Below are 19725 nucleotides of genomic sequence, written 5' to 3'. Positions count from 1 at the left end.
GTCGGAAGGTTGTGGACTCAAGTTCCACTCCAGAGACTTGAGCACAAAATCTAGGCTGACGTTCCATTGATATACTAAGGGAATGCTGCACTGTCAGACGAATTGTCTTTCAAATGAGATGTTAAACTGAGGCCCCGTCTGCCCTCGCAGGTGATCGTAAAACATCCCACAGCACTACTTCAAAGAAGAGCAGGTGAGTTCTCCGCAGTACGCTGGACAATATTTATCCTTCAACCAACAGCACTAAAGACAGATTTTCTATCACACTGCTGTTTGTGGGAGCTTGTTATGCACAAATTGGCTGCTGTATTTCCCTACAGAACAACAGTGACTACACTTAAAAAGTACATAATTGGCTGTAAAGCACTTTGGGATATCCTGAAGTCATGGCAGACACTATTAGAATTAGAATTAGAACATTACAGCGCAGTACAGGCCCTTCGGCCCTCCATGTTGCGCCGACCTGTGAAACCATCTGACCTACACTATTCCATTTTCATCCATATGTCTATCCAATGACCACTTAAATGCCCTTAAAGTTGGCGAGTCTACTACTGTTGCAGGCAGGGCGTTCCACGCCCCTACTACTCTCTGAGTAAAGAAACTACCTCTGACATCTGTCCTATATCTATCACCCCTCAACTTAAAGCTATGTCCCCTCGTGTTTGCCATCACCATCCGAGGAAAAAGACTCTCACTATCCACCCTATCTAACCCTCTGATTATCTTATATGTCTCTATTAAGTCACCTCTCCTCCTCCTTCTCTCCAACGAAAACAACCTCAAGTCCCTCAGCCTTTCCCCGTAAGACCTTCCCTCCATACCAGGCAACATCCTAGTAAATCTCCTCTGCACCCTTTCCATAGCTTCCACATCCTTCCTATAATGCGGTGACCAGAACTGCACGCAATACTCCAAGTGCGGTCACACCAGAGTTTTGTACAGCTGCAGCATGACCTCATGGCTCCGAAACTCGATCCCCCTACTAATAAAAGCTAACATACCATATGCCTTCTTAACAGCCCTATTAACCTGGGTAGCAACCTTCAGGGATTTATGCACCTGGACACCAAGATCTCTCTGTTCATCTACACTACCAAGAATCTTCCCATTAGCCCAGTACTCTGCATTCCTGTTACTCCTTCCAAAGTGAATCACCTCGCACTTTTCCGCATTAAACTCCATTTGCCATCTCTCAGCCCAGGTCTACAGCCTATCTATGTCCCTCTGTACCCTACAACATCCTTCGGCACTATCCACAACTCCACCGACCTTAGTGTCATCCGCAAATTTACTAACCCACCCTTCTACACCCTCTTCCAGGTCATTTATAAAAATGACAAACAGCAGTGGCCCCAAAACAGATCCTTGCGGTACACCACTAGTAACTAAACTCCAGGATGAACATTTGCCATCAACCACCACCCTCTGTCTTCTTTCAGCCAGCCAATTTCTGATCCAAAGCTCGAAATCACCTTCAACCCCATACTTCCGTATTTTCTGCAATAGCCTACCATGGGGAACCTTATCAAACGCCTTACTGAAATCCATATACACCACATCCACTGCTTTACCCTCATCCACCTGTTTGGTCACCTTCTCGAAAAACTCAATAAGGTTTGTGAGGCATGACCTACCCGTCACAAAACCGTGCTGACTATCGCTAATGAACTTATTCTTTTCAAGATGATTATAAATCCTGTCTCTTATAACCTTTTCCAACATTTTACCCACAACTGAAGTAAGGCTCACAGGTCTATAATTACCAGGGCTGTCTCTACTCCCCTTCTTGAACAAGGGGACAACATTTGCTATCCTCCAGTCTTCCGGCACTATTCCTGTCGACAATGACGACATAAAGATCAAGGACAAAGGCTCTGCAATCTCCTCCCTAGCTTCCCAGAGAATCCTAGGATAAATCCCATCTGGCCCAGGGGACTTATCTATTTTCACACTTTCCAAAATTGATAACACCTCCTCCTTGTGAACCTCAATCCCATCTAGCCTAGTAGCCTGAATCTCAGTATTCTCCTTGACAACATTTTCTTTCTCTACTGTAAATACTGACGCAAAATATTCATTTAACACTTCCCCTATCTCCTCTGATTCCACACACAACTTCCCACTACTATCCTTGATTGGCCCTAATCTAACTCTAGTCATTCTTTTATTCCTGATATACCTATAGAAAGCCTTAGGGTTTCCCTTGATCCTATCCGCCAATGACTTCTCGTGTCCTCTCCTTGCTCTTCTTAGCTCTCCCTTTAGATCCTTCCTGGCTAGCTTGTAGCTCTCAAGCGCCCTAACTGAGCCTTCACGTCTCATCCTAACATAAGCCTTCTTCTTCCTCTTGACAAGCGCTTCAACTTCTTTAGTAAACCACGGCTCCCTCGCTCGACAACTTCCTCCCTGCCTCACAGGTACATACTTATCAAGGACACGCAGTAGCTGCTCCTTGAATAAGCTCCACATTTCGATTGTTCCCATCCCCTGCAGTTTCCTTCCCCATCCTACGCATCCTAAATCTTGCCTAATCGCATCATAATTTCCTTTCCCCCAGCTATAAATTTGCCCTGCGGTATATACCTGTCCCTGCCCATCGCTAAGGTAAACCTAACCGAATTGTGATCACTATCACCAAAGTGCTCACCTACATCTAAATCTAACACCTGGCCGGGTTCATTACCCAGTACCAAATCCAATGTGGCATCGCCCCTGGTTGGCCTGTCTACATACTGTGTCAGAAAACCCTCCTGCACACACTGGACAAAAACTGACCCATCTAAAGTACTCGAACTATAGTATTTCCAGTCGATATTTGGAAAGTTAAAGTCCCCCATAACAACTACCCTGTTACTCTCGCCCCTGTCGAGAATCATCTTCGCTATCCTTTCCTCTACATCTCTGGAACTATTTGGAGGTCTATAAAAGACTCCCAACAGGGTGACCTCACCTCTCCTGTTTCTAACCTCGCCCCATACTACCTCAGTAGACGAGTCCTCAAACGTCCTTTCTGTCGCTGTAATACTCTCCTTGATTAACAATGCCACACCCCCACCTCTTTTACCATCGTCTCTGTTCTTACTGAAACATCTAAATCCCGGAACCTGCAACATCCATTCCTGTCCCTGCTCTACCCATGTCTCTGAAATGGCCACTACATCGAGATCCCAGGTACCAACCCATGCTGCAAGCTCACCCACCTTATTCCGGATGCTCCTGGCGTTGAAGTAGACACACTTTAAACCAAGTTCTTGCTTGCCAGTGCCCTCTTGCGTCCTTGTAACCTTATCCCTGACCTCACTACTCTCAACATCCTGGACACTGGAACTACAATTTAGGTTCCCATTCCCCTGCTGAATTAGTTTAAACCCCCCCGAAGAGCACTAGCAAATCTCCCCCCCAGGATATTGGTACCCCTCTGGTTCAGGTGAAGACCATCCTGTTTGTAGAGGTCCCACCTACCCCAGAAAGAGCCCCAATTATCCAGGAAACCAAAACCCTCCCTCCTGCATCATCCCTGCAGCCACGTGTTCAACTCCTCTCTCTCCCTATTCCTCGCTTCGCTATCACGTGGCACGGGCAGCAACCCAGAGATAACAACTCTGTTTGTTCTCGCTCTAAGCTTCCACCCTAGCTCCCTGAATTTCTGTCTTAAATCCCCATCTCTCTTCCTACCTATGTCGTTGGTGCCTATGTGGACCACGACTTGGGGCTGCTCCCCCTCCCCATTAAGGATCCCAAAAACACGATCCGAGACATCACGAACCCTGGCACCTGGGAGGCAACATACCAACCGTGAGTCTCTCTCGTTCCCACAGAACCTCCTATCTGTTCCCCTAACTATGGAGTCCCCAATGACTACTGCTCTGCTCCTCTTCCCCCTTCCCTTCTGAGCAACAGGGACAGACTCTGTGCCAGATACCTGTACCCCATTGCTTACCCCTGGTAAGTCGCCCCCCGCAACAGTATCCAAAACGGTATACCTGTTGTTGAGGGAAACGGCCACAGGGGATCCCTGCACTGCCTGCTGGTTCCCTCTCCTTCCCCTGACGGTAACCCATCTACCTACTTCTTTTACCTGAGGTGTGACTACCTCCCCATAACTCCTCTCAGTAACCCCCTCCACCTCCCGAATGATCCGAAGTTCATCCAGCTCCAGCTCCCTAACGCGGTTCTTGAGGAGCTGGAGTTGGGTGCACTTCCCGCAGATGCAGTCAGCAGGGACACTCTTGGCGACCCTTACCTCCCACATTCTGCAGGAGGAACATACAAGTGCCTTAACTTCCATTCCCTCTATTCTAAATTCCCAACAAATCTACTGAAAAACCAAGTCTATATATAGACTTTCTTTCTTTCAGGGCCCTGCAATTTACTCTGTACAGATTTCCAATGTATTATTAGTCTTGTGAACCTTTTGCTCAAATACAGCAAACTGGTTGGCATGCACTTGAGTCCCAGATGATGAGAAAGCAGCTGGTGCAGGGAGGCCCCATAAAATCCACTTACTGACAGACAGGTTTACATGGAATTACATCAAATTTACAGCACAGAAACAGGCCATTTGGCCCAACGGGTCTATGTTGGTGTTTATTCTCTGCACAAACCTCCTCCCATCTTACTTCATCCCAACTATCAAAATAATCTGCCATTCCTTGCTCCCTCATGTGTTTATCCAGTTTCCTCTTAAAGGCATTTATGCTATTTGCCTCAATTACATTTTGTGGGAGTTCTAACCGTGCTCTGGGTGAATAAGTTTCACGTGATTTCTTTATCGGATTTGTTAGCTTCTGTCTTATACTTCGTGACTCCTAGTATTTGTGGAATGAGGTTGTGAGCTCAGAGGCGCTTTTGAGTGCAGGTAATAAAATCAGCTTCAAAATGGAAGAGTTCTGATGAAAGGCCATTGACCTGAAACGTTAACTCTGCTTCTCTCTCCACATATGCTGCCAGACCTGCTGAGTATTTCTAGCATTTTATATTTTTATTTTAGCTGTAAGTGTTTGTGTGCAATGCTGCACTTAACTGACACCATCCCCTGACCTGGGAACATTTGACATAAAATCTGAAAATGCTGAAAACATCGACGCCATCTGATAAAAAAAATAGATTAACATTTTGGGGAAAGACCTTTCCTTAGAACCGAGTTTTGAAGAACACTTTCTGACATGCCTATATTACAACAGTGGCTACAACCAACATCATAGAGTCATTTTGGCACAGAATGAGGCCATTCGGCCAACACTAAAGAAACAGATGGTCTGATCATAATGACATTGCTGCTTGTGGGAGCTTACTGTGCACAAATTGAATCCCTCATTTCATTCATTAAAACAGTGACTACACTTCAAAAAATTACTTCATTGGCTGGAATCTGCTTTGAGATGTCTGAGGTCATGAAAGGCGCTATAGGAATGTACGTCTTTCTTTATCGAAGAAGGGTACCCAAAATGTTAACCTGTACTATCTTTGCTCGAATGCTGATGGATCTGCTGTTCATCTCTGCCACTTTATGGTTTTAGTATTCCGGCCTTTATTTCGGATGTTCATCATGCCTTGTTCTTTTCATCTTCACCAGGAATGCTGCATTCAGATGCTTAAAGCTGTCCCATCATTTTCAAAGTCATCGTGCCCAGAAAGCTCCTACTGAACATTTGCATTCAGCGGCACAACATCTCCATCACATGCTTGTTAGTTACAAATAATGGGGAAAGGGTAAGTTGCCTCAACAGATGAAAAATCCCATTTGCCGAGTCTCACATTGAGCTGTACAACACAGTAAAAATCATTGACTGTGGAGCTTAAGCTAACGGGAGAGGTTTTCCTTCTTTTTGCTCATTATCTTAAAGGCCCCACCAATAAAGCACTCTTTTTTTGGTTTGCGCATTTCTTCACACAAAGTGTAGTGGAAATCTGGATACTCTTTCCCTAAAAAGCTCTTTGAGTCTGGGAGTCAATTGAAAAGTGCAGAACTGAGATCAATAGATTTTTGTTAGGTAAGGATATTAAGGGTTACAGATCCAAGGAGAATAGATGGAGTTAAGATGCAGATTAGCCATGATGGTAGAATAGGCTCGAGGGGTTGAACGGAGTCTTCCTGTTCCTACATACTTAAGATCTTGGAGAAACCCTGGAGAGGCATAAAATTAATGTGTATGCACTCAGGGGTCAAATTGCTACCACTAGGCCATTCATTAGCTCTTCAGCTTAAGGCTAGAGCTGTGGGTTCCAGAGCGAGCTGGCTTTCGAATGACAGTGATATGATATAAAAGTATCACTTTCCTTTACATGAATTTACTTTGTTTTGACGTTATTTGATGTGAGTAGACATGCAGATGGATAGCAGATGAATTAGCCTGGATTAGTCTCTAGACATAAACCAAGCCAAAAATTGAGCACACACACACACACACACACACACATCATTCCCCTTCAGAACAAATATATACCAAAAACAAGAAGTGTGCTTTCTCTTGGTTGTCTCCACGCTTAAGAAAAATAAATCTCCATCCATCCCCCACCAAGCTCAATTGTACGATTCCAGCTCCACCAGATATATGGACCATTTAAAGGTCTTTGTTAAAAGGGAACTAAAACAAGAATGCATGCATTCATATAGTACCTTTCACAACCTTGGGATGTCCCAAAGTGCTTTCCAGGCAATTAAGGACTTTGAAGAGCAATCATGGCTGTAATTTAGGAAATACAGCAACCAACTTGAATGCAGCAAGCTCCCAAAAACACCAATGTGATAATGAACAGATAATCTGTTTTAGGAGTTGCTTGAGGGATAAATTTTGGCCAGAAGACTGGAGAGGCCAGAGGAGGCAGCTCACCACCACCTTCTCAAGGGCAATAAGGAATGGGCAATAAATGCTGGCCTTGCCAATGATGCTCACATCCCAAGAATGAATAAAACACCCTGGTTTTTCTTCAATATAGTGCCTTGCAATCTTTTACGTTCACCTGAGAAGGCAGACAGGCCTCAGTATAATATCTCATTCACAAGACAGCACCTTTGAGAGTGTAGCACTCCCTCAGTACTGCACTGAAATGCCAGCCTGGATATTATGCTCAAGTGTCTGGAGTCAGGCTTGAACCACAACCTTCTGACTCAGATGTGTGAGTGCTATCAACTGAGCCTCACCTGACATTTATTTTTGTTAAACTAACTGATCTTATTGATTATCACTCATTAACCACTACACTTTTCCATTATAGCGTGACTGTCACTCATTGACCAACATTACATCACCAGTTATAATGGGGTTGTCACCGAACAGTCCGAAGTTACACCTTCCCCTTACAGTGGAGTTGCCACTTGCTAACCTACAGTACAATGCCCATTGCATTGGGCCTCAAATAAAAACATTTTTTGGAATAGCAACAACAGAGGTAGACAGATAACTTGCATTGCCCAGGAGGCTATGGAATTACAGTGAAGGTCAACCTTTCAATTACAAGTGTGTCTGCGTGGGTTTCCTCCGGGTGCTCTGGTTTCCTCCCACAAGCCAAAAGACTTGCAGGTTGGTAGGTAAATTGGCCATTATAAATTGCCCCTAGTATAGGTAGGTGGTAGGGAAATATAGAGACAGGTGGGGATGTGGTAGGAATATGGGATTAGTGTAGTATTAGTATATATGGGTGGTTGATGGTCGGCACAGACTCGGTGGGCCGAAGGGCCTGTTTCAGTGCTGTATCTCTAAACTAAAAATAAGAGAGACACAAAGAATGATTTTGTGGCAGTTGGGCCTACACTTCTCATCATAGTTAGCTCAGTGCTAACTATGCGTTCAAGTCTTCAGAAGAAGGAATTTTCCTCCACACAAGATCAGGTGGCAGGTTGTTCAACCTTGCCCATCTAAGAGCGAAGACCAAAGTACGGAACGTCCTCATCAGGGAACTCGTCTTTGCTGACGATGTTGCATTAACATCTCACACTGAAGAGTGTCTGCAGAGTCTCATTGACAGGTTTGCGGCTGCCTGCAACGAATTTGGCCTAACCATCAGCCTCAAGAAAACAAACATCATGGGACAGGACATCAGAAATGTTCCATCCATCAATACTGGCGACCACGCTCTGGAAGTGGTTCAAGAGTTCACCTACCTAGGCTCAACTATCACCAGTAACCTGTCTCTCGATGCAGAAATCAACAAGCATATGGGAAAGGCTTCCACTGCTATGTCCAGACTGGCCAAGAGAGTGTGGGAAAATGGCGCACTGACACGGAACACAAAAGTCCGAGTATATCAAGCCTGTGTCCTCAGTACCTTGCACTACAGCAGCGAGGCCTGGACAACGTATGTCAGCCAAGAGCGACGTCTCAATTCATTCCATCTTTGCTGCCTCCGGAGAATCCTTGGCATCAGGTGGCAGGACCGTATCTCCAACACAGAAATCCTCGAGGTGGCCAACATCCCCAGCTTATACGTCCTACTGAGCCAGCGGCGCTTGAGATGGCTTGGCCATGTGAACCGCATGGAAGATGGCAGGATCCCCAAGGACACATTGTACAGCGAGCTCGCCACTGGTATCAGACCCACCGGCCGTCCATGTCTCCGCTTTAAAGACGTCTGCAAACGCGACATGAAGTCCTGTAACATTGATCACAAGTCGTGGGAGTCAGTTGCCAGTAATTGCCAGAGCTGGCCGGCAGCCATAAAGGCGGGGCTAAAGTGTGGCGAGTCGAAGAGACTTAGCAGTTGGCAGGAAAAAAGACAGAAGAGCAAGGGAAGAGCCAACTGTGTAACAGCCCCGACAACCAATTTTATCTGCAGCACCTGTGGAAGAGTCTGTCACTCTAGAATTGGCCTTTATAGCCACTCTAGGCGCTGCTCCACAAACCACTGACCACCTCCAGGCGCTTACCCATTGTCTCCCGAGACAAGTAGGCCAAAGAAAACCACAATCTAACTTACTCAAAGTGCTAATCTACAATAAGCCGGTTCTCTGCCATTCTAGGACCAATGTCAACAATAGATAAATGGATAGGTTGTATAAATGAGTGGATACCCACTGGGGTCTTGTTCTGTTAATAGTATGATGCCACAAAGTGTCTTCTTCGGAGCATAATTCAGGTCTTTTGAAAAGCAGTGGCAGCAGAAAGACCACGTTGAGACATTGAGGAACACTTACACACTCACTAATGGGAGCTTCCAAATGGGAAGTCCCAAGACAGAAGACTAAGAGTAAGGCTGAGAGTGAGCTTTGTATGTACTGGTTGTTATACACTTGCAATAGACAGGAGGTTATACTCATGGGATGTAACCTAACTTTCTTCCTTATTTGTTTAACTTCCACACACAAATACATTATGTAAAGGTACCTCAGATCAGATGGAAAGCGCTATGACAAGATGCTGAGGTTGGCTTGGAGTACCAGAGCTTTGAAGTGTCAGCCTTAACTCACTGGTAGCATGTTTGCCTCTGAGTCTGAACGTCATGGATTCAAGTCCCACTACAGAGACTTGCAGCACAGAATCTAGGCTGGCACTTCTGTGCAGTACTGATGGAGTGTTGCACTGTCAGAGGTACTGTTTTTTGGATCAAAGTCAAACTGATCTACCCTCTCAGGTGGGCTGGAGGAATGCCATGGCACTATTTCAAAGAACAGCAGGGGAGATCACCCTGGTGCCCTGTCTAATATTAATCCCACAACCATCATCACTAAAGCAGATTCTCTGGTCATTAGCACATTGCTGTTTGTGGGAGCTTGCTGTGTACAAATTTGCTGCTGTGTTTCCTACATTACAACAGTGAATATGCCTCAAAAATACTCAACTGGCTGCAAAGCGTTTTGGGATGTCCTGAGGTTGTGAAAGGCACTACATAAATGTAAGTCTTTCTTTTACTGCATCATCAGCTGTCAAAGTAAGGCAACAGTACTTTGGAAAAACATGCAAATTACTTCCAGCTCTTTCCTCGCAGGAAGCTTTGTGAGAAACCATCTCACCCTGCAGAGTCTGTATCCAATGAATACAGATATTCAATGCAAGCCCTGCCGCTTAACCTGCTACTGGTAGGCACTTCTGAAACATGCAAAAACTTTCCACAGGCATCAGTCACTTGAAAGGATTCATAGAGCAATACAGAGATCTGGAAACCGAGCACCCCCATGGGCCAAAGTCAAGGACAAATCAACTAACACAAAGATACAGTCAACTGGAATCTCAATCAATCCGTTTAAGCGTGAAAGCAATAAATCATGCTTCAAAATCAGAAGTCAATGTCAATGACAGCAAACTTGAAAACTAGTCCACAGTTTGAAAATACAAAACAAAAACGGAGTGCAATAGTAAGCTGGAGAAAACATACCAAGCACTGAAGATAAATTGTGTGTTGGCAACAGAGTGGCTGTTGCTGATTATAGGAGGAAAGAAACGCCTGAGGTACGTTTTGAAGAACAAGGCCCAAAATCCCACAGGGTGGAGGACAACAACAAGATTGCTATGACTCCTGCATACAGCCAAGCTGAGTGGTTTTTCACACTATTCAGTATAGTTGGACCCCTGTAAATACTGATGCACTCCTGGGGGCTGTCTGGAAATATTGATATACTCCCAGCAACAGCCTGAAAATACTGATATGCTCCCAGCGACAGCCTGAAAATATTGATACACTCCCAGCGACAGCCTGAAAGTATTGATGCGCTCCTGGGGACAGTCTGAAAATACTGATATTGACACATTCCAGGGGATTTCCTCACTGACAAAATACAGCATTAGCATCACAACTGCATAAAACATTGTTGTTTAGTATTAATACTGTACAGTAACAGGAAAAAATGGGTTAACATGTGAACAAATATGGAAACCTACGGAGTGTAGAATTCTCGAGGCACTGCTCACAACACAGGATACGCCCGCTTCACACAGACAAAAATTTAATGGCTTTTCTTATATCCCATGGTCTGTGGAGTAGTTTGAAAATTAAACTTGAAGGGATAACAGGTGTTTTAAAATTGTTTGGATGATGCCCTATTCATTTCTCAGAATTGTTACAATGCAGTAGGAGGCCATTCGGCCCATCACGTCCGCACCAGCTCTCCTAATGAGCAATTCCCTTAGCGACATTCCCCCGCCTTCTCCCCGTAACCCTGCACATTCTTCCATTTCATATAACAGTCTAATTCCCTTTTGAATGCTTCAATTGAACCTGCCTCCACCACACTCAGACAGTGCATTCCAGAACGTAACCACTCGCTGCGTGAAAATGTTTTTCCTCACGTCACCTTTGCTTCTTTTACCAATTACTTTAAATCTGTGCCCTCTCGCTCTTGATCCTTTCACCTGTGGGAACAGTTTCTCTCTATCTACTCTGTCCAGACTCCTCATGATTTTGAATACCTCTGTCAAATCTCCTCTTGCCTTCTCTTCTCCAAGGAAAACAGTCCTAACTTCTCCAACCTATCTTTGTAACTGAAGTTTCTCATCCCTGGAACCATTCTCATGATCTTTTCTGTACTCTCTTCAATACCCTCATATCTTTCCTAAAGTGCGGTGCCCAGAACTGAACACAATACTCCTGCTGAGGCCAAGGTTTTAATATTGCTTTGTTGACATATTTTCCTGGAGTTTCCTCTCCAAGTACAAACAAGCAGATTTTCTTACTATTTGCTCACTGTTGATGGTTACTTTACTGACCATTACATCTATACCGGTATTTTTTCCCTGCAAAATGTTCATGCTACACTGCTTGACCATGCAACAAACAAAATTTTTAAGCCCAGTGATTAGGTAGCTACTGCTTTGTCCGGTCACTCTATGATAACTTCACTGACCAAACTGACTAACATTAACAGGAGCATTCGTCAGTCATGACCTTTCTGCTCATCCCAAAGCCCAGCTCAAGAAAATGCCTGACGTCAGTAGCTGGAGTTGTGATTACTCACCTCCAAGTGCTGTTTTGGTCATTGCAGTCTAGAATTTATTTTAGGTTGTTAGCTCGCAGTTTGTCTGGAAGAGAATGAGGTTTACAAAACTCCCACTGGTCTGCTTAGTGGCACTGTCCATGCATGTGAAATGGCAAAGAGGGGTTGGAAAAGGCTGGTGGTCCATTCCAATGACCCCACACACCATTAACTCCTGACCTTGGCTGTATCTTAAGGGAATGCACTGAAAGGAGGCTAGAAAGGATAGGAAAGGAAAGATCATTGCAAACCACTCTTGGGCATCACAGTCACTGATTATAAATCAACGGACATTGATTCCTCACTACATATTAGTTGCCTAGACTCTTCCTGCAGAGCAATGGAGCATACCATCTGATAAAAGAAAAATTAACAAGCTATCACAAAATAAAGACAAAACCTTCCCAAACATATCACATCAGCGCTGATTAGGAACTCTTAGAATACGGCAGGTTGTTTACAACTTATCTTCCCATGGGAATAAGGAAAGTTTACTCTATAGGTGTCACCATCATTGGCTCCCTGTCCAGTAATGTATTAAATTTAAAATAGTCACCCTTGCATTCAAATTCCTTTATCACTTCACCCCTCCCCATTGCAGTAACCTCCTCCAGCCCAACGACCCTCTGCTGTCTTGTTTATCCCCAGTTTTCTTCGCCCCACCATTGACAGAAGTGCCTTCAGCTGTCTAGGCCCGCAGCTGTCTAGGCCCGCAGCTCTGGAGTTCTCTCTCTACACCTCTCCGCCTCTCCCTCCCTCCTTTAGGACGCTCCATCAAACCTATCTCTTTGACCAAGCTTTTGGTCACCTGTCTTAATATACTCTTGTGTGACCTGGTGTCAAATTTTGTCTGATAATGCTTCTATGAAGTGCCTTGGGACATTCTGCTATGTTAATAAATGGAATTATTTAAATGGAAGTTGTTGTTGTCAAACACAAATTGAATATCGTAACAAAAGTATCAAAATACTCAAAGACAACTGAAATGGCTTGTGACCAGTCTGTAAACTGCCTCCACGTACCAACTGAATTAGAAGGAAGCAACATGTTCTAAGGAAATCCCCTTGGCTGACGTTACTGGAACGCACCACCTTCATTGTTTTACTAAGGAACTAACAGAGTCTCATTGTGGAAATGCTGAATTTTTAAAAATTTTAAAAATGATACTTCTTGGAGGGAACAAAAAATAAAAACACTTGAACCTAACTCACTCAGAGGTAGGTAGTTGATGCTCACAGTAATTACTCCCACAATTTGTTTTCATCCCTTAAAGAACAGTGCAACTTTCAATGCAGCATACTGGGGTTCTCATGTATGGTGCCGCAGTTGATTTAGATATGGGCAAGAAAAGAAAGTAAGAGAGAAAGACTTACATTTATATAGTGCATTTCATGACCTCAGGATGTCCCAAAGTGCTTTACAGCCAATGAAGTACTTTTTAAAGTGTAGTCACTGTTGTAATGCAGGAAGCACTTTAGCCAATTTGCACAAAGCAAGGTTCCACAAACAGCAATGTGATAATGACCAGATAATTGGCTTCAGTAATATTGGCTGAGGAGAAATATTGGCCAGGACACCAGGCAGAACTCCCTGGCTTTTTTTGGAAATAGTGCCTTGGGATCTATTACACCCACCTGACAGGGTATTTTTGATTTTGATTTGGAGATACAGCACTGAAACAGGCCCTTCGGCCCACCGAGTCTGTGCCGACCATTAACCACCCATTTATACTAATCCTACACTAATCCCATATTTCTACCACATCCTCACCTGTCCCTATATTTCCCTACCACCTACCTATACTAGGGGCAATTTATAATGGCCAATTTACCTATCAACCTGCAAGTCTTTTGGCTGTGGGAGGAAACCGGAGCACCCGGAGGAAACCCACGCAGACACAGGGAGAACTTGCAAACACCACACAGGCAGGACCCAGAATTGAACCCGGGTCGCTGGAGCTGTGAGGTTGCAGTGCTAACCACTGCGCCACTGTGCCGTAGTGAGGGACTCGATTTAATGTCTCATCTGAAAGATGGGGCTGCAGGTTATCATTCCACTGAGCCGCGCAACTCACCGGCACTGCTGCCGAGACTGTTAAGCCCAATAAGGGGACTGAAGTGATTCCTGAAGAAACATTATTAACAATTGACATCTATTGACAAGCTAAATTTAGCACCACGTACCTGCCTCTACAGCTGTGACATTTGGCTGGATCTGGGATATTGGCTTATCCGACAGCCACCATTAATAAATAACACAACAGCAGGTCCCACAGGTAAAGCATGCATCCCCTGCTTCATCCTCCCTACTGCTCAAAATGGCTGATTTGTACCATTTCTCCCAGGGACCCTTACCCATTAAGATTCAGAAGACTTCTCCCAGCATCCTGGCTAACACTTATCCTTCAACCAACATTACTAAAAACAGATTATCTGGTCACGTTGCTGTTTGTGGGACCCTGCTGTGCACAGATTGGCTGCCGCATTTCTGAAAGTGCAACAGTTACTACACTTCAAAAAGCATTTCATTGGCTGTAAAGCGCTTTGGGATGTCTTGAGGTGATGCAAGGTACGATAGAAATGCCCCACTTTCATACAGTGCATCATCCCACTGCCTGGTGAAGAACTAGTGAAAGTCATTCAACCAAGGCAAGCAGGTTGAGTGACGTGCAGCATCACCATTTTTCAATAGCCCACGAATACCTTGCGCCACTGGGCCTTCTCACAACAACATTTGTTATCAGTCCTTGGTCCAAATCTGATCATCAATTCAGATATAAACTCCCATGAGTTTTAACCTTCAACAAATAAAAAAATACCGTCTTTCTCAGCTCCATCTGGAGGAGCACAGAAATTATGCAGACTGATGCTCTCTTCCTCTTTGGGTGAACAAAATCACTCATTGCAGCGTTGGTTCAAGTCTCCCCACCTTTCCTCCAACCTTGACCAAGAGTTTCACTGTTCCAACATATCTGAGGGGAAAACTGCACAGTGTGCCAGCACACCACATCTTTAGCCTTTTATACTTTCAGTTCAAACCCATGTATCCCATTAAAAAAACACAATTAAATTAGCTTTTCTGGGGGGAGGGACATATAATTTTCCTGTAACCTCCACCCTTCTAGTAGTCAAAGTAAAAGAAAGGCCATGTCACTGTGCACTAGGGTTGCCAACGGTGGTTAGACATATTCCTGGAGGCTTCATCCCATGAACTAACGCCTCCAATAACCCCATCCAGTCAAACGATTACCTTTGCCCAATCTCTAATATTTCACCACAACTAACAAGCCAATATGTTCAAAGAAAACAAAAAAAAAACACATCATTTTGTTTTAAGACTCAAATATTTGTTGCTTCAGCTTTGCCCAGATCTTTCTTGGAACCCTGGCAACCCTACTCTGGAGTGAGGAACTGGTCACAGAGTCACTCCACAATTGTGTGGTCATTTATACAGAAGCTCACTGGGTCCTAAAACCATTCGACTGTTTGCTCCCAACAAGTTAACTTGTTAAAGTGATCGTGACAAGGCAAATCAGCTGCTGTTTGTTTTCTTGGTATCTGGGAAGCTGCGTTTTTTCCCTTCTCGTAGTAAATCAAAATAAACTCATTTGAACTGCCTCCCCTGTATGTGAAGAGGTAAAAATCCCAGAAGTATGATGTCCCTTAGGGGATAAACGATGGAGCATTGCTGAATAAATTACCAAAAAACAACATTGCCTCGATTTAAACTTAATGCACAAAAATACCCATGGATAAATAATACAGAATTCTTAACCTAGTATCAAAATAACCATTCACCTGGGAGAAGTCAAGAAACCATATGGTGGCACAAGTAAATATTTATTGCTACCTGCCGCTGGCCAAAATACATCAGAGCTGTGTTGTTCAGCTCTATACAAGCCCGCGAAGCACATACTCAAGACAGCTGTGATTAAAATCAGTGCAGCTGGGATTTAACAGCCTAGGCCACTGTGGGTTTTTATTTTGGTGCGATGTCTGTTCAGCTGCACATGAAACAGGTCCGGTTTAATTGGGTTTAAGTTATAATGGATAAACAGAGGACACCGCTTCACCGATATCGCATGTGTCCAGACTTACCCAAGGTGGTTCGTAGTCACTAGGCCACCAGCTGCCTTCATGCTCTTCGTAGGATGGAATGGTACCCTCCCGTCTGGCCTGCTGGTACTCCTTCCTCAGGCGGTGGATTCGTTCAACGTTAGCGGGTCTTGCACTGCACAGAAGAATAGGACAGGATCAGGTGTTGAGCATTCCCACCTCAGCGACTACACACATTACAAATGACTCACGGAGGATGGAACAGCAGCTTTCTTCTTTAATTTAAATTCGTTTGGGAATTTTTGACTTCCTGATGAGATTTTTTTTTTCTGAACGCTGAAACAGATCACACCCCACCTCCCCGCTTCCTAGACTGCCTATGTAAACCTCTTCAAAATTGGTACAAATCATCTGCTTCTCCGATTAATGGTGCAATGAAGGGGACAGTTACATGTTTTGTAAAACACCTTATCAATGTTACCTAGGGAGATCAGCAGAATGAAGTAATCAAACCAATTCTAGGATTTGGCGCTATGGAATACTCATCACAGGTCAGTACATCAGCCCTACAGCCAAGTCTCCATGGAGCAGGTAGTTTCAAAAACTCATCCATCCCTTTTAATGTTCCTTGGACAACTGCACTGTTCCTACTTCTCTAGAAAAGAGAAGACCAAGAGGTGACCTGATAGAGGTCTTCAAAATTATGAAAGGGTTTGACAGGGTAGACAGAGATATTTCCACTTGTGAGGGAGCTCATAATTGGGGGCCATAAATATAAGATAGCCATGAATAAATTCACTAGGGATTACAGGAGAAACCTCTTTGCCCAGAGAGTGGTTCGAATGTGGAACTTGCTCCCACATGGAGTAGTTGAGGTGAATAGCATAGATGCATTTAACGGGAAGCTAGATAAGTACATGAGGGAGAATTGAATAGAAGGGTATATTGATAGAGTGAGAAGTAAGCTGGAAGGAGGCTCATGTGGACATAGATACTGCATGGACCGGTTGGACTGAATAGCCTGTTTCAGTGCTGAAAATTATATGAATTTCTATGCAAAGAGCTGTCAATTTCTCTTCAAAGGAGGCAGTGTTCTGAGCTCCCTGGTGGATTAGCAGGTAAATGGTAGCATGGAACAGTACTAAGTCATACCGACCAGAAGGCGCCGGGTTTGATTTCGTAGTTTAGATTAGATTAGAGATACAGCACTGAAACAGGCCCTTCAGCCCACCGAGTCTGTGCCGAACATCAACCACCCATTTACACTAATCCTACACTAATCCCACATTCCCACCAGTCCCTATATTTCCCTACCACCTACCTACACTAGTGACAATTTATAATGGCCAATTTACCTATCAACCTGCAATTCTTTTGGCTTGTGGGAGGAAACCGGAGCACCCGGAGAAAACCCACGCAGACACAGGGAGAACTTGCAAACTCCACACAGGCAGTACCTGGAATCGAACCCGGGTCCCTGGAGCTGTGAGGCTGCGGTGCTAACCACTGCACCACTGTGCCGCCCTATTTGTATCGGAGCTAGGTTATCTCAGCTGGGCAGCAGTTGGAGTGCTGTAAAAGGCCTCTGAACCCTTGAGCTAGGAAGAGGAGAAGGGGTAAATTCAGCTCTGGTTCCAATTCCAATGATATGAGCATTGGGTCAATACAGGATCAGGCTTAGCTCTGATCCTTAATATACAACTGAAACTGAATAGAAAGAAAGTACTTGCACTTATATAGTACCTTTCATGTCCTCAGGCCATCCTAAAGTGCTTTAAGAACATAACATAAGAAATAGCAGCAGGAGCAGACCATACGGCCCCTCGAGCCTGCTCCACCATTCAATACGATCATGGCTGATCTTCGCCTTCAACTCCACTGTCCTGCCTGCTCCCTTTCTCCCTTGATTCCCCGAGAGACCAAAAATCTGTCTACCTCAGCCTTAAATATGCTGAATGAAGCAGCATCCGTAACCCTCTGGATTGACAATTTCAAAGATTCACAACCCTCTGAGTGAAGAAATGCTTCCTCATCTCAGTCCTAAATGATCATCCCCTTATCCTGAGGCTGTGCCCCCATGTTCTAGATTCCCCGGCCAGGGAAACGACTTCTCAGTGTCTACCCTGTCAAGCCCAAATGAAGTTCTTTTGAAGTGTAGCCACTATTGTAATGTAGGAAATGTTGCAGCCAATGCATGCACAGCAAGATCCCACCAGCAGCAATGATAAATGATGAAGTAATTGGTTTCAGTGATGTTAACTGAGGGATCAATATTGGCTAGGACACCGGGTAGAACTCCCTGGTCTTCTTCGAATAACGCCTTAGACTTCTTTGCGGCAGATAAGGCCTCAGCTTGACATTTCATTGGAAAGATGCACATCTAACAGTGCAGCTTTCCCTTGGTACAGGTACTGGAGTGTCAGCCTAGATCGTGTGCTCAGGTCTCTGGAGTGCGACTTTAGCAGAATACCCTACTTATGCTAACTGTCTAGGCTCATGTATTTAGAATGCCCAGTTTGGTGCTGCTGGGCTGCTGAACTGAACCTCAGTAAGTGGCAATGCCTTTTAGAAAAGGGAGAAAGAGAAGAGATAATTTACTTATGAAACACACTTAAAGTAATCCATTATGCGAATGTTTGGAGAGGTTTCAAGCACAGTAAATAAATGCAAATCTCATTTTTTCTCCCTTTAAAAACTGATAAGACAAAATTATAATGAGGCAGTGCTCTGATTTGTCAGAATTTGACTGGTATGTCAATGGGAATGTTACAATTATTTCAGTCTTCCAGGCAAGGGAGTGAGGGGGAAAAAAAAATCAGGGTTCCTGCTCCAGATTTTTAACATGTCAGAACAGTCAATAACTTCAGGAGAGAAAGGGAAAAGTCTGGAAGGATAGATTAATGTCCAACTTTTTGCAGCAGAAATGATTGCCAATGCTGCGGTATCATCAAACTACCCATCACAATAAAAACAACTTGCATTTATATATTGCCTTTAATGTAGTAAAAATGTCCCAAGGCACTTCACAGGAGTGTAATGAGACAAACATTGACACCGAGCCAAAGAAAGAAATATTGGGACAGGTGACCAGGTGCTTGGTGAAAGAGGTAGGTTTTAAGTTGCGTCTTAAAGAGTGAGAGAAAGGTAGAAAAGTAGAGAGCTTTAGGGAAGGAATTCCTAAGCTAAGGGCTTCAACAGCTGAAGGAGCAGCCACCAATGGTGGGCTGAAGGAAGTGGGGTCGTGCACAAGAGTGCGGAATTGGAGGAATGCAGAGATCTCGAAGTGTTCAAAATTAACCGTCACTTGGACAAGTGTGGATTAATTAAGGAAAGCCAGCACAGATTTGTTAAAATCAAATCGTGTTTAACTAACTTGTTTGAGTTTTTTGATGAGGTACCTTTTGGTAGGAGGAAAGAGGAGAAGCAATATAAACTAAAAGGTACGATTCTAAAGGGGTGCAGGAACAGAGAGACCTGGTGGTATCAGTGCACAAATCACTGAAGGTGGCAGGACAGGTGAAGAAAGGATACAAGATCCTGGGCTTTATAAATTGAGGCACAGACTAGTGACGATGAACCTTTATAACACATTGGTTTGGCCACAACTGGAGTATTGTGCCCAATTCTGTGCACCGCACTTTAGGAAGGATGTGAAGAACTTAGAGAGATTTATGAGAGTTTTCAGGATGAGGGATTGATTAGAGTAGCTGGGTTTCCTCCTCAGAGAAGAGAAGGTTGAGAGGAGATTTGACAAAAGCATTC

General features: G+C 44.3%; 1 protein-coding gene across 6 annotated transcripts in view; it reads right to left on the bottom strand.

Annotated features, from left to right (window-relative positions):
* The window catches only part of LOC137372300 (partitioning defective 3 homolog B-like), a 1025472-nt gene that overhangs the window by 96918 nt on the left and 908829 nt on the right, over positions 1–19725 (bottom strand). For 4 of the 6 annotated variants that reach the window (XM_068036099.1, XM_068036098.1, XM_068036100.1 and 1 more), the window contains one exon: positions 16006–16138. The exons of the other annotated variants lie outside the window; for them this stretch is intronic. In XM_068036099.1, the coding sequence (XP_067892200.1) occupies positions 16006–16138 (133 nt within the window). The remainder of the gene's footprint in view (positions 1–16005; positions 16139–19725) is intronic. 6 annotated transcript variants of the gene reach the window in all.

The sequence above is a fragment of the Heterodontus francisci genome, chromosome 7 (assembly GCF_036365525.1).
Source record: "Heterodontus francisci isolate sHetFra1 chromosome 7, sHetFra1.hap1, whole genome shotgun sequence".
NCBI classification, from domain to species: domain Eukaryota; kingdom Metazoa; phylum Chordata; class Chondrichthyes; order Heterodontiformes; family Heterodontidae; genus Heterodontus; species Heterodontus francisci.
Note: the sequence above shows the minus strand (reverse complement) of the source record. Positions and strands in the feature narration are given on the sequence as shown.